This window comes from Lonchura striata, chromosome Z (genome assembly GCF_046129695.1).
Source record: "Lonchura striata isolate bLonStr1 chromosome Z, bLonStr1.mat, whole genome shotgun sequence".
In the NCBI taxonomy this organism is placed as follows: domain Eukaryota; kingdom Metazoa; phylum Chordata; class Aves; order Passeriformes; family Estrildidae; genus Lonchura; species Lonchura striata.
In genome coordinates, this window is record NC_134642.1 from 51,152,412 (window position 1) to 51,170,226 (window position 17,815).

At 42.3% G+C, this 17,815-nt stretch overlaps 2 protein-coding genes across 3 annotated transcripts in view; one reads left to right on the forward strand and one right to left on the reverse strand.

Annotated features, from left to right (window-relative positions):
• Positions 1-273: 273 nt before the first annotated feature.
• Positions 274-17,815, forward strand: part of ELAVL2 (ELAV like RNA binding protein 2) — a 107,144-nt gene continuing 89,602 nt past the window's right edge. The window contains exon 1 of one of the 2 annotated variants that reach the window (XM_077790520.1): positions 274-501. In XM_077790520.1, the coding sequence (XP_077646646.1) occupies positions 499-501 (3 nt within the window). In that variant the 5' untranslated portion in view covers positions 274-498. The remainder of the gene's footprint in view (positions 502-17,815) is intronic. The other variant, XM_077790521.1, reaches the window with a different exon arrangement.
• Positions 13,019-16,699, reverse strand: LOC144248303 (uncharacterized). Its single transcript, XM_077790347.1, has 2 exons — positions 16,688-16,699; positions 13,019-14,727 (listed from the first exon to the last, which is right to left on the reverse strand). Exon 2 carries the CDS (start codon positions 14,718-14,720, stop codon positions 13,362-13,364), a length of 1,359 nt encoding a protein of 452 aa, XP_077646473.1. The 5' UTR covers positions 14,721-14,727; positions 16,688-16,699; the 3' UTR covers positions 13,019-13,361.

The window sequence follows — 17,815 nt, forward strand, 5'->3', positions numbered from 1 at the left end:
CCGACGGCGGTGCCAGTATGCTAGGTGCGGGCTCCGATGGCATCATCTCCAAGGCTGCACCTCCCGCCCCCAATTTCTCTCCCGCCTCATACTCCGCACACCAGCTCTCTGGTTTTTTTTGCGTGTGGTGGGGTTTTTTTGTTTGTTTGTTTTTGGGTTTTGTTTGTTTGGTTTGGTTTGGTTTTTTGTTTTAAGGCGGGTATTTCCCGCTGCCAGATGGGAGCGTGGGTCCCTCCTCTCTGCCCGCCTCCCTTGCTGTTCCTGCGTGGTCTGGAGAGGCGGTGGGGGGAGGGGAGCATTTGGTCCGGGTTGTGCGGGTTGCCCTCCTTTTGTGCGCTGATTTCTAGGTGTACTCCGCAGCGCAGGCAAGTTTCCTCCATCTCCTGTGTGACCCTGGTACAAATGCTTAGAAAACGCTTTAAATAAGGGCATGTGTTTGTGTCCATGTGTGTCTGTGGGGTTTTTCTTAAGCCCATGACCAAGCACTATGAGATCTGAATGGTAAGTGTTCTGGTTTTTTGTTTTTGTTTGTTTGTTTGTTTGTTTTGGTGGGGTTTTTGTTGTTTTGTTTTGTTCTTTTACTGATTGCAATTTCTTCTGGAATAGGGGTTAAAAAAAAAAAAAAAAAAAAAAAAAAAAAAAAAAAGAGGCAGCCGGCACTATCGGCGGGGGCGGGCGGAGGAGAAAATTCTCGCACGTAACATAAACCTCGTGTCTAGCGGTGGTGCAGGCGGGGAAGGCGCGGGCATGTATTGTCCCCGGCGGCGGCGAGCGCGGTCCATCCGCGGCGGGCAGGGCGGGGAGGGGCGGGACGAGGCGGTCGGGAGCCGCCTGCAAGCGATCTTCACTCCGCCGGGCTGCTCGTCGCGGAGCGCTGCTGCGGGACGGCCGCTTGAGAGCTGTGCCCGTGCGCGCTGAGGCGGGGTTGTGTGGCGCAGAGAACCCCACCTCCCTCCTGGAGGAGCTCCCTCCTGGGGAGCACTCAGAAAAGAAGCGGGGCAGTGCAGTGAGAGAGCTTATTTTTTATTTACTTATTTAATCTCTCAAATTGATCTAATTTCCTTAAGGAATGGATGCTTAGAGCTGCTTGAGCTATCTAAAGAAATAGCAAATTTCCTCGCTTCATGATTACTGTAGGTAACTTTGCTCATTGCAACATTTAGCAATACGTGAGAATTTACATCACCTGGTAGACAGGAATAGTTAACTTGCACCGACCTCATTCTGTGGATATCAAAATAATAGAATATGGGAGGTAGCAGTAAGTATTACTTAACTTCACCATTACTTAAAGCAATACAGATAATTTTCAGCAGTTTTAAATCTAATCATTTTTCTGATGATGCTATTGACTGTTGTTGTGTGGAGTTGCGTTATTTGTATGTTTTATTATCCCTGTATTATGTATTGGTTTATTCCTTTGTACCCCCATGTACAACTTGGTTTATCCCCAGTTTTCCCGCCTTGTCCTCCCTTCCCGCCTTTCCAGTATCTATCCATCACCCTGAAAGAGGCATTTTACCCCTCCCTGGTGCCTTGTCTGTCACTCGGTGTCCCTTCCCATCCATCCAGAAGCTTCTACTCAGGGCACCGGGTGATTGGGCGAGGACCTGGGGCTCCCCCCATATCCTTGCCCCATTGGACCACGTTGTATCACCCCATCCCGGAGCCACTCCCTATCCCTATCCCCATCAGTCGTCGGTTACCCCTCCCTCACAGTTTATAAGCTGGTGTCAGAACCCTGTCTGGGTTCCTGTTGGCTGGCACCGTTCTAGGATATTTGGCCCCGTTGGGCTACAATAAACTCCGACTTAGCCCCCAGCAAGATCCGCTCTTCATTTACCACCGCGAGGCTTGCTAGCGCTGCCCGGAACCCACAAAGGCACTCTCCAAACCCCAGCTGGGAGCGGCGGAGGTTGCCTCAATCGCCCGCCCTCGCCCCAGGACGAGAGCTAGCCGGGGCTGAGATCAGGGATTTGGGGCGGGAGCGCGGCAGCTGGAAGGAGCAGAATTTACCTCTATCCTAAAGTGACGTATTCTAAAGTGAGTCTTAACAGCATAGAAGAAAGAGAGAAAAAATGAAGTCTGCCCTGGCTGAGAAGACTTCAAACTACAGAGTTCATAGCTGTAGCTATAGTCAGTGTTGATTTTTCCTATAATCATTCATATTTATTAAACAAGGTTTTGGCTTATTTTATATTTTAATGTTGTCTATCCAAAGGCAGTAACATTCAGATGGATATTTTCCACAAAAAAAATCTATGTAAACATTGATTTATTACAGAATTAGTTTGCAGTGTTTCTATGCAAAAATACTTTTCTTCCTCTGAAAATGTCTGTAATCTGTAAAATATATGAGTATATTCAGTAGGATTAGTAACTTCTGCACAGTTTGTCCTGCGCTGGCTACAGCTGAACCCTTCTAAGAGGCTGCAGGTGGTAAACTGTACATATATTTATGTAACCAGAAACTTGCATTTCTTTTCTTCCTATCATAAAGGCTGTTTCTTCCCCACATGTAGTAATATTCTCCTTTTATACCAATGCCACAGAATTTAAGTGCTGAAAATGTTTATAACTTTCATGCCTTCATTAATGGATCACCTTTTATTTTTGTCATTTTAAGCACTAAGAAGGAGAAAAGTGGTGAGCATGGGTAGGAAAGGATGCTGAATTTCTCAGGAAATTCAAATAACTAGAAGGGAACTCACTTTTCTGGTACATATACTCCACAAATGTCATAAAGTTAATAGCAGAGAGTAGATAGGTTTACCTGTGCCCTGTGGTTTAGTCTGTTTTTATATCACCTCTCACAGAGATGCTCTGAAGCACAGTGGCAGCAGACACCCTTCAGTGCTCTCTGCCGAGAGCTCACCCATTTGGCCACAGTGCAGCGGCATAAGGAGTACCTTTATTTACCCTCACCTGCATTTTGTTATGGACATATCACAGGTTATGCATTAGTGACCCTGGATGTAAAAAAGAAATCTCCAAACTACCACCAAACAAACAAACAAGAAAAATAATCAAAGAAATCTAAGAATGTTGTAAATAAAATTCAATCAAAACTGCTGAAAAAGACTTGTAGTCAAGAAAACTGGAACACTTGTGGATGTAGTATTTGATAGAATTATCTTGCTTAGCAGTGATAATGTGTTTGATTGAGTAGATGATTGTAGAGGAAAGACTTTATTTTCCTCAATAATTAGAAATACCTAGGGAAAAAAGTCTTCATGCTTGTGCAAACATATTGTGTATGCTACCTTCCTGAAGAATATGTGGGTGGATGGTCTGATGAAAGTGTAACTGAAAATCAGAGCAGTGACTGTGAGCAAAATGTACACAAGAGACTTCCTATGAGTGATTACTAAGTGTGGGGTGGGAAGCATATGTACACACCTTAGAGCAGACAAATAGGAAATGAGTTTAAATTCTTCTGATATCACACTTCCTAACTTCAAAGTCCAGCCTTAGTGTGAAAAATGAGAGTTAAAATTGAAAGGCAACAGGAAAAGTACCAGAATTGCATCAAATAGGAAAGAATTTCTTGAAAATTTATAGTAAAGGTGATTTTCTAGATCTTCCTGGTCATCCTCCTCTGCTTCCTCAGGACTTTCTGAATAATTCTTTGGGATTATTTCCTTCTCAAGCCACCTATAATTTCTGAAAGCCCCTGTCAGCTGATAGATGCCAAGTACCAAAAAATGCACAGAAGACATTGATATTTATTCTGTTAGAATAATTAATAGTTTCATGTTTGAAACTTAACAAAATAAGATATTGAAAACAAGATCTTTCCTTTCTTCCAAAGTATTTTTATAACTTGTCATGGTTTGACACTGGCACAATGCCAGTGCCCCCATGAAAATGTGATCCCTACCTTGAATGCTGTGAAGTGGAATCTAGAATAGAGCAAAGCAGGCCCAAGCTTAATAACAGGAAAAAAACTTTATTAAACTACTACTACAAAAGAAAAGAGAAAACTAAAGAAGGGGAAAAAAAAACCCACACAAAGATCCAAATGAAAATCTTGCAAAACATTCCTCCCCCCACCACCCAACTCCAACAAACCACAGTGAGACACAATCTGGACCCCAATCAGGTTTCCACCCTCCAAACAACCGATACTCACTCAGTCCATCGAGGGAACGGAGTCTCTCCTGTGCCACAGACCCCCCAAGAAACACAGCTCCACATCCTGTGTTTCCATGTCACACATGGCACCACCTGGAGAAAAAGTTTGCCATGGTGACCCTTCTCCTTTCCATGCACAGTGCTCTCACCACAATGCATGGATGGTCAGACTGCCTTTAGGATTTTTCCTTTCAAGGATGCCCTGCCAAGAGGGGAGAAAACAACAGTTCAGTTTTTCATTGTTTGGGACCACAGTCCCCCCCATTTTCCCCTGGGGCCAAGGGCTCAAGAACAGAGATCTTCTTCTCTTCTCTTTCCTTTCCAGGGCAAGGGGGCGCCACCACAAACCCCCTAACCTTTTCTCTGTTCACTCCACTTTTGTCTTTTTCCCAGCTGAAGCAGGTCTCTTGACTCACTGGCATCCTCCCAAAACACAGTCCCTCTTGAAGGAGAAGATTTGGTTCAGGTTGTGGCTAACACAGAAAAGTCCAGCCAAAAGCCACTCCTTGTCCCCCTCCCATCCAGAATTCCTCCTTCCAACATCCCATCCCAGGGTCCAAGGTGTCCCTTTCCTCTCTTTCAAACCGAGGAGGGGAAAGGAAAATTCACAAAGCTTTCATTTCTCAAGGAAGGGTTAAAAGTCCGAACTCCCAGGATGGCTCGATGCCCGGACATCCAGCAACTCCCACGCACTGGGCACCTTGCAGCTCCCCCTGCTTCTCCTTCCTCACAGTGGAATTGCTGGCAGGACAGGATCGCCACCGCCTCTTTCTCTCTCCCCCTCGGGAGAGAAACCGGGGGGGGGGTAGGGGGGGGTGGGAAGTGGAGACATCCCAGATTTCTTCCACCCTTCCATCTGCAGGGGCCAGCCCGGTTCCAGTCCTTCCAGCACCCTTGGGGCCTACCTTTCAGGCCATGGGGCCTTCCCCTCCCCCACCCAGCTTGTGGCTGGGCAGGGGAGGTCTGCACTGCACGCTGACCGGAACCAAAGAGAGCGAGTTCCCCTGGGAATTCTGCTTTCAACCCCTCTGTGTTCTCAGAGGCGTGTCTACTTTCAATTGGTCAATATCTAAATTCACCTCTTCCTTCCGGAAAAAATTCTGTCTCCGTGTCAAACCACGACAAACTTCATGAAATCTTGATCAGTAATACTTTGAAATTTTATGGTTTGCAGATTATATATAATCAAAGTCTGAGTTCATATTGAACTACTTGCTAATTCAAGCACTAGTTTTGAGTAATGATTCTCCTCAGAAGAGAGTTTGAAATTTTGGAAGTCAAATTTCTGAATGGCATTGCTTTGTCTATTTTTACAGAAGAGATTGAAAGTAATGGAAAAATAAGATTGCAGTTGTGGGGATTTCCATCTTCAAATAGTGCAGATGTCTATTAATTAGAGATGTGACAATCATTGAAAATTTATCTTAGCCTCAGTCATGAAGTCACTGCAGCACCTTACATATTTTCAGCTTAGTTAATTGCATGCTTAACTCTATTCTAAGATTTCACATGCAGAAAAAAAAAATTAAAAAGAAATCACATTGCTTTGTTTAGGAGATATCTGGGTCTTTCTAGACAAATATTATTACAGCCTAACCTTCCTAACCTAAATGTTTGGTGATTCATATAAGGAAAGCTGTTGACCCAAATCCCGAATAAAATGCATATATCTTTGATTCTCTTTAAATGTACTTCCATTGTTTTTATAACACGGTATTGATGTATACACTTGCAGACAGACATGCCTCATTTACTACAGAGAACTGATTGTTAATTTTGCCAGGTCCTTGAAATTAAAACCTTAAAGCATAATGAGAATGGAAAACACATTAGAATTTATACTAAAGGGCTTTAAGCCACCAAGGCTTTTAAAAACCTCAGTGGTTGAGACTTGATTTTTCATGTTTTGATGACATTATGGTCAGCACTTCAAAAGTAAGGCATTCAGAAACCCCTAGGAATAAAAGAAAATGTACTTAAGTATCTGTGAAGGAGAATCTGTATTGAAATGAAACCATTTAGGTGGTGGAGAGTGGGATTCATGAGAGCTGTGTTTTTCTTGGAAGTTCTCTTCACAATTGTATTACTTGCCTTGGGTGTTGTTTGCTGCTGTGTTGACAAAAATGTCAGCCTAGTCTAGCTCAGCAGAAATAGAGCTGTATGGATTAGGAATTGTAGATATAAAAATCAGGGTTAACATCACCAGGGTGACATTCTACTGAGTAGGCAGAAAGTAGTTATTAGGAGTGTTGTGATGCTGTGCTTGTCTTGGAGTCCTGTCAGCCGTTCACTCAATGCTTACGTTTAGTCAGAGAGTTAGGACTGACTTCTCTTCTAGAAATGAAATCCTCATACTCAGCTTTATCTATGACACATTTCTGAGAACTGTTTTTTTTTTTAAAAAGTATAAAATCTAAATACTTGATGTCATTATCAGTACCAAGAGATACCACCAGATATGGCCTCAGCATAAGAACAAATCTACAAATATTACCATTTCAACCACTTTTATTTTCCCCCAAGAGAACAATTTAATGTGTATAAAGTGTTTGCTGCTTCAGTGGCTACTTTTTCTACAATGTGTCATAGCTGCTGAGGTCAACATGGTCTAAAGTAAAGCTGGTTATTCCCACTAGGCATGATTTTACACTTTCTTGTTCCAATACCCTATTGACCATTCAGACAATCTGCAGAAGTGATAATTTATAAACATAGTGGCAGGAGTGGTCATTGAGACAGTACAGGATGTTATTTTTAGCTAATATTTACCACTGAATCAAGGTTTTGGTTCTGAGCTATAAGATTTTAATGCTTATTAAATTCACTTTGTCTTTCTAGTTATGAAGTGTTCATTAAACCAGGTTGAGATATTTAATCCAGATTATGTAAATAGTTTTAATATAACTGTTGTGTTAATATAAGTGTTTATATATTTTTTTTATTATAAGTGTTAATATGAATATGTAAAAAATTTAAATTTAAAAAATTAGAAGTCCAATATGGGAGGGGAGAGACAGAAACAATATAAGGTCCCTGACTCGTGTCCCACCATCAGCTATGATTTCTTTAAAAGTGAGTGACCACTGGTTTTCACATTAAAGTGAATATGCTGTGATAAGTTTTTACATCCCATGGCACACTATGTTGTTCAAAACATGCAGCATATGAAACAGATGGCTTGGGAAGACTGTCAAAAATACCTGCTAGGCCTTCCCTAGTATTACCTTAAAGCAAAAGAGAGGATGAGTACGTGTGCTGTAATTTTTTGCTTTAACACAGATTCAGGAAGCTCAGTGTCTGAAGGAATCTACTCAATCACAGTAGCACATATAAGAACAGATACCTATTTGAGGGTAACAGAACAATAAAATTATTTGAAATTGTAGGGATGAAAGGAAGAATGGGAAATTGCAGTGGAAACGGGGACAGATTTTTCCAAGATGATCATCACAGGACTGAGCAATGCAGAAAAATTAATTTATCAGGACTTTCACATGATATCTTTAAATATTTTTATTTGTATACAGAACAGTACCTTTAATTTTTTAATCTTTAATTTTTTTTAGTTATGATTTTAGAGATTTTGTGAAAATAACAGTTGTGCCTCCAAGACCTGCTTGATTATGGTTTCAAAATTTCTAAGCATGTAGAATCTTCTAACTAAGGGCAAGCAATGTATTTTGTACTAGAGGCATGAAAATCAGACCATACTAAATGAATATGAGTCTACAAGACAGTGTCTTTTTAGGAGATATTCCATGTACTGGTAGTATTAAAAATAGTAAGCCATCCAAATTCTTCATATTCTTGTCCACAATAAATTTTTAGAAGCAGCTGTTTTGTTTCTTTTTTTTTTTAATCTCATTCCTACAGCTGCATATTGTCATATTTAATTTTGACTGAGAATAACTAGCTATAGTATTTCAAGTCAAAACTACTAAAAGTAATAAATATTAAGTAGTATTAAAAAAGCAATTCCATCTTTGAGTTAATAGTTTACTGAAATTAAGATTTATTTCCAGAAGATAATATTACTAGATAACTGTTCAAAATGTGGACATTGGAGCATTAGGAAAATAGTTTTCTTCTCATTGCTGAATTTCTGTTAACTATAAAAATGACCGTACAGAATGATCACTGAAAGCTTCACAGATACTGTAAATTTTTGCAATTTTTTTTCCTCATTTGTTGTTAATTTCTTTTAAGTATTATCATTGTTCAGTTGTCTGATGAAGCTGAGATGTTTAACTGGCTGACTCAGCTTTATTTTTATTTTTCAGCTCTGGAAAGTCATTGCACAAGACTTTGCAATACAGTTATATCAGAACTTTGGGAGATAAATATTGCTAAAATGCTCTTATAATGCTGAAGTTTATCTATTATTTTTAAAATGCACCTTTAACTTTTTTTTACTAACTCTCTTCCTTGGCAATGGGTTTTCATTTCATGTTTTAGGAAACATGTTGTTGTTATGTAACTACTTCAGAAAGGGAAAGAAAGGAAGAAACATGTGAGATACTTTTGTACTCACTTTGTTTGTGATTTTGAATAGCTTTCAAATTAGAATGATTTGCCCAGATTTTTATAGGTTTACCCAATCCAGCTGTATATTTTATATGCTAATTTAATTTCTATTTTTGTTCCCCTTGGGATTTTGAGTGATTATAATTGTTGCTCTTCAAAAGCCAAACAGATGATGATTACCGCTTCAGGAATATACCAAAAGAAACCAGCTTTCATTAAACCTGCTCATCCACTTCATAATTATCTCCATTTATTCTCACTAAGAAGCAGAAGAATGGCAACTGCAGTTCACTGAAGCCAGTTCAGTTATTCAAATATCATTTTACTGAGGTAACAGGAGGTGTTAAAGCAGAAGGCTTTTCAAACAGTAAGATGTAGCCAGTACTGTAATAAGGGTGCCAACTAGAAGACCAGACACTTCATGTCAGCTTGAAATACAATGCTGGAGTCCAGAGACAGCAGAAGTTGCTGTGAGCTCTGCTGGGCCTGGAACAATTTCTGGAGGACAAAACATAGAATGACAGCGATTTTGCAAGGTATTTTCTTGTCTGTCTGCTCTGCAAGAAGTGAGAAGTTAGAGCAAGCAGGAACATGGGAGAGGAAGAAAGGAGGTTGGAGCGGGCACTGACACAGAGAGTAAAGAAGATAATAAATAGGCAAATGATACCAGCTTTGATCGTATGTTCACTATTTGTATCTGTCACCCCCAGTGATGTTTGGAATGAGCTGGGCTAGACTAGAAGGCTTCTGTAGAATTTGTTTCAGAAATAAATTTTAATCCCAGTTTAAGAACACAGTTTAAGAAGTTCAGCAGTGAAGATCAATGCTGGAGAAAAACTCTTGTGAATTTCAACAAGAGCTGCAATATCTGTAGTTCATGAGCGTTGGCATAAACAGGGATGAAAAGACTCAGAGGCTTTTCAAGATGTAGAAACATGTAGGCCATTCTTTACTTCACATAATTGGTTAAAAAACCTCACATACTTATATTTTTGCAGTTATCTTCTGATGTTTTCCCTATCTTATAAATGTAAGTAGTGTTGCTTGGATTTTTCCTACCTGCTCTCTGAAGTTTGATTCTTGCAGTTTACAGGAAGTAGTCTGACCAAATGTATTACCATTAATCCTCTGCTTTGTTTATGCAGGCAATCAGTGACAACGTCTCTGCATAAATCACAGTTTACCACTCAAGGGAACTGATACAAAAACAGTTCCATCATCAGTTTCTTCTTCAAAGGCAGACTGAAGCAACTGTCTTAAAACATGGATTTTTCATCAAAGAAAACAAGAATCTTTCACAATTCTGATCTCCTACAGGTCACATTTATGCAAAAGAGATGACCAGGAAAAATTCACAAAAGGCATAATTTGGGTTTTTATTTCTTAAGTTTAAAAACCTATATGAGAACAGAGGTTAAACTCAGACAATTGTCAGGAAGTCTTTTTTATCAATTATAGAAGCAAAACTTCTGTCAACCCATGCCTTTCCAGCTTATCCAGAATGTTACAGAGTTTTGGCTATAGCAGTGTAAAATGAGAGAAAAATTGCTTGACCTAGAGACTGGAGGGGAGGAAAAAAAGGCAGAGGGTACAATCCCAGAGCCTGGTTGACAGACTGCCGGGAACAGAGCTTTCCCTTTTGATTCCAAGCAGCTGTATTCAGTATGGCCAGCAGTTCTGGGGCCAGTTTCATCTCCAGTTAGAATGTCTTAGAACCAGATCAAGATTCCCATCTAATTCAGGAGCCACAACAGTGACATCGGCTCTGGAAGGATCATTGTGCCTCTGTTATATACAGACCTGGACCGGGTTTTACAGACGTACATATTCAAACAATGACTGAGTGACAGGAGAGATGCATTTCCTTTTGAAAACTGCTTTCAAATGAAAACATTACTTACTCCCCCGAAAGGTTCAATACTGCATCTACATTTGTCTGCATTTCCATTATTTAAGGATAAGTTGTTCAAACTGAGCTGTTTTCCTCCCTTCCTCATGCTCTGGCAGGAGGATTCTAGAGGCTGCAGCAGCGCATTTATGCAGGAAAATGAAGCTATTTTCCACAACAGCATCAAAACTAAAGTCAAGGAAGAACACATTCTATCCACTCATTTAGTCTATACAAACATCTTCTGGAGCTGTAACTTGGTTTTTAAAGAAAAATAAAGCATAAGATTCTGTAGTTAACTTTTCTTTTTGTCCAAAAGCATTTGACTTATCAAGACAATATGGGCTATGGCTGAATCAGCAATTTACAATCAGAGCTGGGAGAAGCAACAATTATATAAAGACTAAACCCAATTCTGTAATTTTTAATAACCTTGTTTCTCCTTGTGTCAATCTTATCAAGAATGAGGAAAGACTGAACAGAGATGTTAGAGGTGATGTCTCCAAACAGCAGCTGTTCAATTATTCTTAATGTGCTGTGGAGATGCAAGAAGAGCATCCCTGTGGAAGCATTAACTTCTAGGAGAAAATACTGGTTTTGGAGAGTGAAAAGGATATGTTCTGAATTGATTTGGTGCTTCCCTGCCTCCTCTCCCAAGCTTAAATGGGGTGATGGTTCTTTTTTTTTAATTTGCTATGTGTCTCCTTATATGTCCATATATGCCCATATGTCTCTGTTTCTTCTTTTCTTGTGTATTAAAGAGACATTCTTTCTCAATTCAAATAACTAGCCTAAAATACTTTCTTGACTCCTTTTCTTATATTTTCATACCTCCATTTTCTCTCACACTACTGTTGCTTGTTTTCTGCCCACACGTTCCAGGCACTGGGTGGTACAGCATTGTACAACTTAGTACCAGTTTATGGCAAAATAGGTGGTGGTGCTGTAGAACAGGCTCTAATAAGAAACTTTTTAATGCATATGACTTACTAGCCTTTGTAAACCATCTTCATCAAAGTATGCAATTAAATATTGATTTTCTTAAGATAGGTATACACTATATATCTTAACACATAATATATAGAGTCTATGGTGATTCTACACAGATACAAGCAATAAATAGTTGATCCTTTATCTCAGTCTTCCATGGAAAATGCAGTTATTCCAAGCAGGAAAGACTGCAGAATAAGTGACTGGACATCATATTACACAGTCTATCTGCATGGCCCACAATGCTCATTTGCATAGTTACTGCATAGTAGGCTTTTAGGACTTCAAACACCCAGTGAAAATACAAAAAAATCCAAAAATATATTAGCCTATTTGAGCATGCATTTGTTGCATACATCGTCTTTAATGTACATTGGAATTGTTGATCTCATATCTTTTGGAAGAGCAGTAGGTTTCCATAATCAAAAAGCAATATCCAGTCATCCTGTCATATTCAGTTCCTTTTTTCTCCCTGTCGCCACTTTAAAAGAAAAAAAATCAACAATAACAAAACACAATCAAAGAACAAAAACAAACCCAAAACAGAAAGTAAGTTAAGTTCCATGTGATTAAAGGTGAGTTGAAGGAGACAGACAAATCTTAAGTTTGCAAAGCAAATCTGAGTAACAAAAGAGAAACTTTACAACTTCTTCACCCATGACAGTTTTGTGTTAAATATCACATTACTTAAATCTGCTTTAAGCCTCACAATGTATCTTCCATTTCCTGTAAGGAATGAAGAAAATAACATTATAAGGGAAAGACTGTGGAAATCACACTGATGAAAATACTGTTTCAAACAAGTTGCCATCATTAGGAACCATTATAAGACCATGAAAATTTAATCCTAATTCTTAATCACATATGTTTCAGTATTTTGCTATTTTGGGGGCTTCTTTTGAACTAAGAAGCTGAAATTATTCTGTCTTTTTCCTGAATCTCTGCTAAAATAATAACAAAAAAAAAAAAAAAATAGCACCTTTATACCTGTTCTGCAGGGCATATATTTATTACCTAATGACCAAACGCAGAGAAGAACTTTCAGGAGAGTGAATGTCTATGACAACATCAGAATAATTTGCTGTAGTTTTGTGACATATTTGTTCCACTAAGTCATACAACACTGCAGTACGTTACTATTAGTTTGAATAACCTTTTAGATATTAAAAATTATATGATCATTTATGATTTGGACTTGCTGATGGCTCATCTCCAGCAGAATCAAAGTAGTGAGCTATGAGCTATGCATAGTACTTCTGATGGAAAAACTGAATTGTATAACAGAAGAAACAAAACCTCCAAAAGAGGCTTAAAGACAAGAAAACTAGGCCAGCACCAGTGAAATACCATTGTGTAATCCACAAGTGAGTAACTCTGACATAAAAAATTGAGGCTTCTGGGTCTCTGACCACTCTGCTTGTCAGAGAGCCGAGTCCTCGAAAGCCGGATAGCGTAATGAAATCTTCCTCTATGAAGGCGGGACGGCTCACAGGCGGCTTTATTTCCAGGAGCGTTTATTGAGGAACAGCAATTCAGGGAGCGAAGGGAAAACAACCACTCCGGGAGGGAGCTCGCTCTGAGAGCGTCGAACAGGGGGCGGAATCGGGATTATAACTGGGACAAGAGAGGGAGGGTCCAGGCATGAAGCGTTCAGTGAAGGAAGGCTTCGGGGGCAGAGTCAGGGTCGAGTGGCAGGGTTATAACCAATGAGGGTAAGGGGAAGGAGCGGCTTCAGGGAAGGAACCAATGGAGGTATAAAGAACAAAGAATTTTCTAGCACCAAGGGATGACAGACATACTGATTGATAACAGGGGAGGCGGGGAACTACACACCTGTCACCTCCCAGGGTAATTCGGGGGGACAGTTTCCCAAGTCCCCTCCCACATCTCCCCCGTTCTTGTTAATTAAATAAATATTTGCCAAAGTCTTGGTAAGCGTCTTTTTGAAGATGGTTAAGGCAACTGAAATGAGAAGGATAATTATGAAAATCCAAAAGAGTCCTTTTAAAATGGAGGCTGCCCACCCGGGAATGCCCCACTGCATCAATAGTTTGTGGACGGGGTCCACAGCCGAAGTTTCCGTTTTGATGTCCTGTACTTCGGTCCGGATCCGCTGGATGTTGGCTTGGATGGAAGTGCTCCGTGATGTTAAATTGAAGCAACACAATCCTTCGAAGTCCTCGCAGCTGTGGCCATGGGCGAGCAGCAGGAAATCAATAGCCGCTCTGTTTTGTAATGTGGCTTGCCTGGTGGTTTGCTGGTCTGCCAGAAGATCGGAGAGGGCGGCAGACGAGGCGTTGGCATGCTTACTTATCCAACACTCCAGGTGAGAAAGCTCACCGAGGGCCTTAGCTGCTGCATACCATGGTAAAAAGATGGATACAGCGACCCTCTTTGTTTTTCCCCAATCGTAAATTTCGGAGTCACAATTTTCGTCGAATTGAGCATATGATCTTTTGGTGCGTGCCAATTGTCTTTCTTTTTTCCAATCTAGAATTTGAGTTCTGTTTGGAGTGAGGGTAGCAAGCTTGCCAAGGCTGCATGGGCCTCCCTGGAGCCGAGATGGAATTCCCGACCATACTCTGTCCCCACAGATAAGAAACATCCCCCTGGGCAATGTCTTGGGATGAGTGGATGAAACCGAAATCACCTGGCTAGTATAATTGCACCAGGTTTGGCTGTTATATTTTTTACTGATAGGTGTTACATCTTTCCGGTATGTGTCTTTGGCCAAGTCAATTCCGTGCCAATTTTGACTTGGCCTCCTATAATAGAATTTGACACAATATCTAGCTGTGGAGGACCCCAGTAAGTCCAATTCTTGGGGTTCCTCTTTGCTGTTGGGCAAAATTTTGGTCCACTCATCCCAAGTATCGACCGGGTTAGGCCTCCTACCCGTGGTTCGGAGCAGGTCGGAATTGGATACCGGCCAATCATCAGCTACCAAGGGGACCCCTACCAGGCAAGTGGACAGGGGATTGTCCACGTTGCCCATGGCCAGACATAGGTTATCCTGCTGCAAGGACTTTGCCAGCGTGATCCAGACGTTTTCTTTCGGCTGTGGTACCACCCAGCCATCTGCTACATGCAGCCACAGGAGGATGGAAAGCGTGGCTGCAACCAGCTGGGCGCAGTGGGACATCTTCTGTTGTTTCTTTTGGGTGAATGATGTTCTGGCAGCCATCCTAGTACTAAAATTAAACAAAACAATATTACCAACATACATTTGGTTCCCTCCCCTCCCCCAGCTCCCCCTTTTGGGTTAAAATACAAATAAATTTCAGGACGGAGGGGTAAAGGGATGACGGGTTAGGTATGAGGGTAGAGGGAACGGCACAGGAGGGGATGGGGTGGCGGAAGTTGTTAAGTCTTGCAGAGGTAGGTATGTCCTTGTGATGAGGACCCGGGAGACGATGTTGGGTGGTCTTCCGGTCCTCTTCTTTTTTCTCCGTCGCCACGCCACTGCATTATCTGGTGGTGATTGTGATGGGGTCGCTGGGTTGCTCTTCGCTGGGGGGTCCGTGGTAGTGCTCTCCAGGTACGGTTTGACGTATTTTCCAGGAATCCATTTGGGACCCTGGGCTGTGGAAACACAAGCGTACCCTCTCCCCCACGTTATCAGAGGGTACGGCCCTGAGATGATTTTTGATTCTGGGTCTCTGATGAGGACTGGCGGACGCTCTTTCAAAACTGCCCTGGTGTTATTGCAAAAGTGTCTGAGTGCAGGGGGATTCGGCTCCCGGTCAGAACAATTTAAGAAATTAAGAACATAAAGTGCCTTGCATAATCTTTCAACTGGTGTCATGGCCAGAGCCGAATCGTGTTGTTGTTCTAGCAGCCTTTTTAACTCTTTGTGGGAGCGTTCCACTATTGCCTGTCCTGTGGGGTTATGGGGAATGCCGGTGGAATGGGCAATTCCCCATTGTTGTAGAAATTGTGCGAATCTTGTCGAGGTGAATCCAGGCCCATTGTCCGTTTTGATGGCTTTTGGGACTCCTAATGTGGCAAATGCCATGAATAGATGTTTGATGATATCTTTTGTTTTCTCACCAGTGTGGAGTGACGCGAACACGGCCCCAGAAAATGTGTCTATGGACACATGCAGGTATTTCAGGCGGCCAAAAGGATTATAGTGAGTGATGTCTGTTTGCCACAGCTCCAATGCTGCCAACCCTCGGGGGTTTATCCCCGTTGGCAGCGGTGGAAGGGCGAAGGACTGACAGCTTGGGCATGTGGCTAGTATGGCTTTGGCTTGTTCTTTTGATATTTTAAATTGTCGGGCAAGGGCAGGTGCATTTTGATGGAAAAACGCATGGCTGAGCCTTGCCTGTGCAAAGATATCTGGTAAGGTTAATGAAAGTGCAGGTGCAGAGTAATGAGATGTCATTGCAAGGAGGTCGGCCATCCGGTTCCCCTCTGCAATAGCTCCTGGCAGGTCTGTGTGAGCCCGGACGTGCATAATATAATAGAGTTGCTCTCGGTGGGAGATCAGCCAGATTAATTCCGTGAGCAAATCGAATAACTGTTTGTTTTGAACTTCTTTGAGCAGGGCGTGTTCTGCCCGTTCTGCTACCCCGGCAACATAAGCCGAATCTGTTACCAGATTGAAAGGTTGCTGAAATTTTTTGAATGCTCTCACGACCGCAGCAAGTTCTGCGATCTGGGGGGAACCCTCAACCAGTTGGATGTCAGACTCCCACTTCTGACTCTCCGGGTCCTTCCAAGTGATCACCGATTTGTGGGATTTTCCCGACCCATCGGTGAACACCGTGAGAGCACCTTTAATAGGTGTTTTATTTTTGAATGACTTTGGGGCCAAATATAACGTGTCTTTGAATATTTTATGTTTAGGGTAATGAATGGAAATCTGTCCAGGGTAACTGTCTAAAGCAATTTGCAAACTTTCGTTTGTCTGAAGCAGGGATTCCAATTGTTCCAAATTAAGAGGTAAGTAAATGCACGCCGGGTCACACCCTGCGAGGGTCTGGAGGCGTTGTCTGGCCTTTATTATTATCCTAGCTATTAACTCTGCAGGAGTTGAAATAGTTTTCGCTGGCTGGTGCGGGAGAAACAGCCACTCAATGATAAGGAGTGGGTCCTTCCGCCCAGCGTCCCATTGAAAAAGCAGACCATGGAAGTTTGGGCACTTACCCAGTATGGCAAGGGTGACGGGAAGGAGCCGATCCACACAGTGGGCCTGACGGGATCGTATGGCCTCAGCGACTCTCTCCAGGGCTCCTTTGGCGGCAGGTGTTAGCTCGCGAGGGGAAGCTAGGTCGCCATCTCCTCGTAGCAGGTTGAAGAGCGGCGCCAGCTCCTCCGTGGTGAGTCCCAGGAGAGGTCGGATCCACGTGATGGTACCGCAGATCTGCTGGAGATCCCGCAGGGTCCGTGGGTCGTCTTTGACGGTGACAGATTGGGGTGCGACAGTCCTTCCCGTAATGTGAAAGCCCAAATACTTCCATGGCGCTGACAGCTGGATCTTTTCTTCAGCAATTTCAAACCCTGCAGCTTTAATGGCTTTAACAGTTTTGGAAAGTGTGATCTGCAGATAAGCTTGTGTTTCAGCGCAGATCAAGACATCATCCATATAATGCAGGATGATCGCTTCAGGGAACAGCTTTCTGATCGGCGAAAGCACCTGGGCCACAAAAGTTTGGCAGAGCACCGGAGAATTTTTCATTCCCTGGGGCAAAGTGGCCCATTGGTACCTCTTATAAGGCTCCGCCCTATTGATTGAAGGGACGGAGAACGCGAATCTGGGGGCATCTCCGGGATACAATGGGATGTTGAAAAAACAGTCCTTGATGTCAATGACTGCGAGCTGCCAATCCCGGGGAAGCATGGAGGGTGAGGGAAGGCCAGGCTGCAGGGGGCCCATGTCCTCGATTACCTCATTGACCCTGCGCAGGTCTTGGAGCAGGCGCCATTTGTCTTTGCCAGGTTTTTTAATAACAAAGACAGGAGTGTTCCAGGGGCTGGTGGAGGGTATTAAATGCCCCAGGCGAACCTGCTCCTCTACTAATTCATGGAGCGCTTTTAATTTCTCCTCCACAAGGGGCCACTGGTCCACCCACACTGGAACATCGGTCTTCCAATTCAGCGGTGGGGAGGTGCGCTCTGCAGTGGCCCATACTAAAAATCCCATGCAGGGCTAGGGATATCGAGGCGGGCACCCCATTGGGACAAAACGTCCCTGCCTAATAACATGATGTTAGATGAAACAACAAAAGGCTGAATGGTGGCAACCTGTCCCTCAGGGCCCTCCACACTTACCAG

Coding starts and splice junctions, on each gene's coding strand:
- LOC144248303 (XM_077790347.1), bottom strand. CDS start 14,720: ATGGCTGCCAGAACATCATTCACCCAAAAGAAACAACAGAAGATGTCC.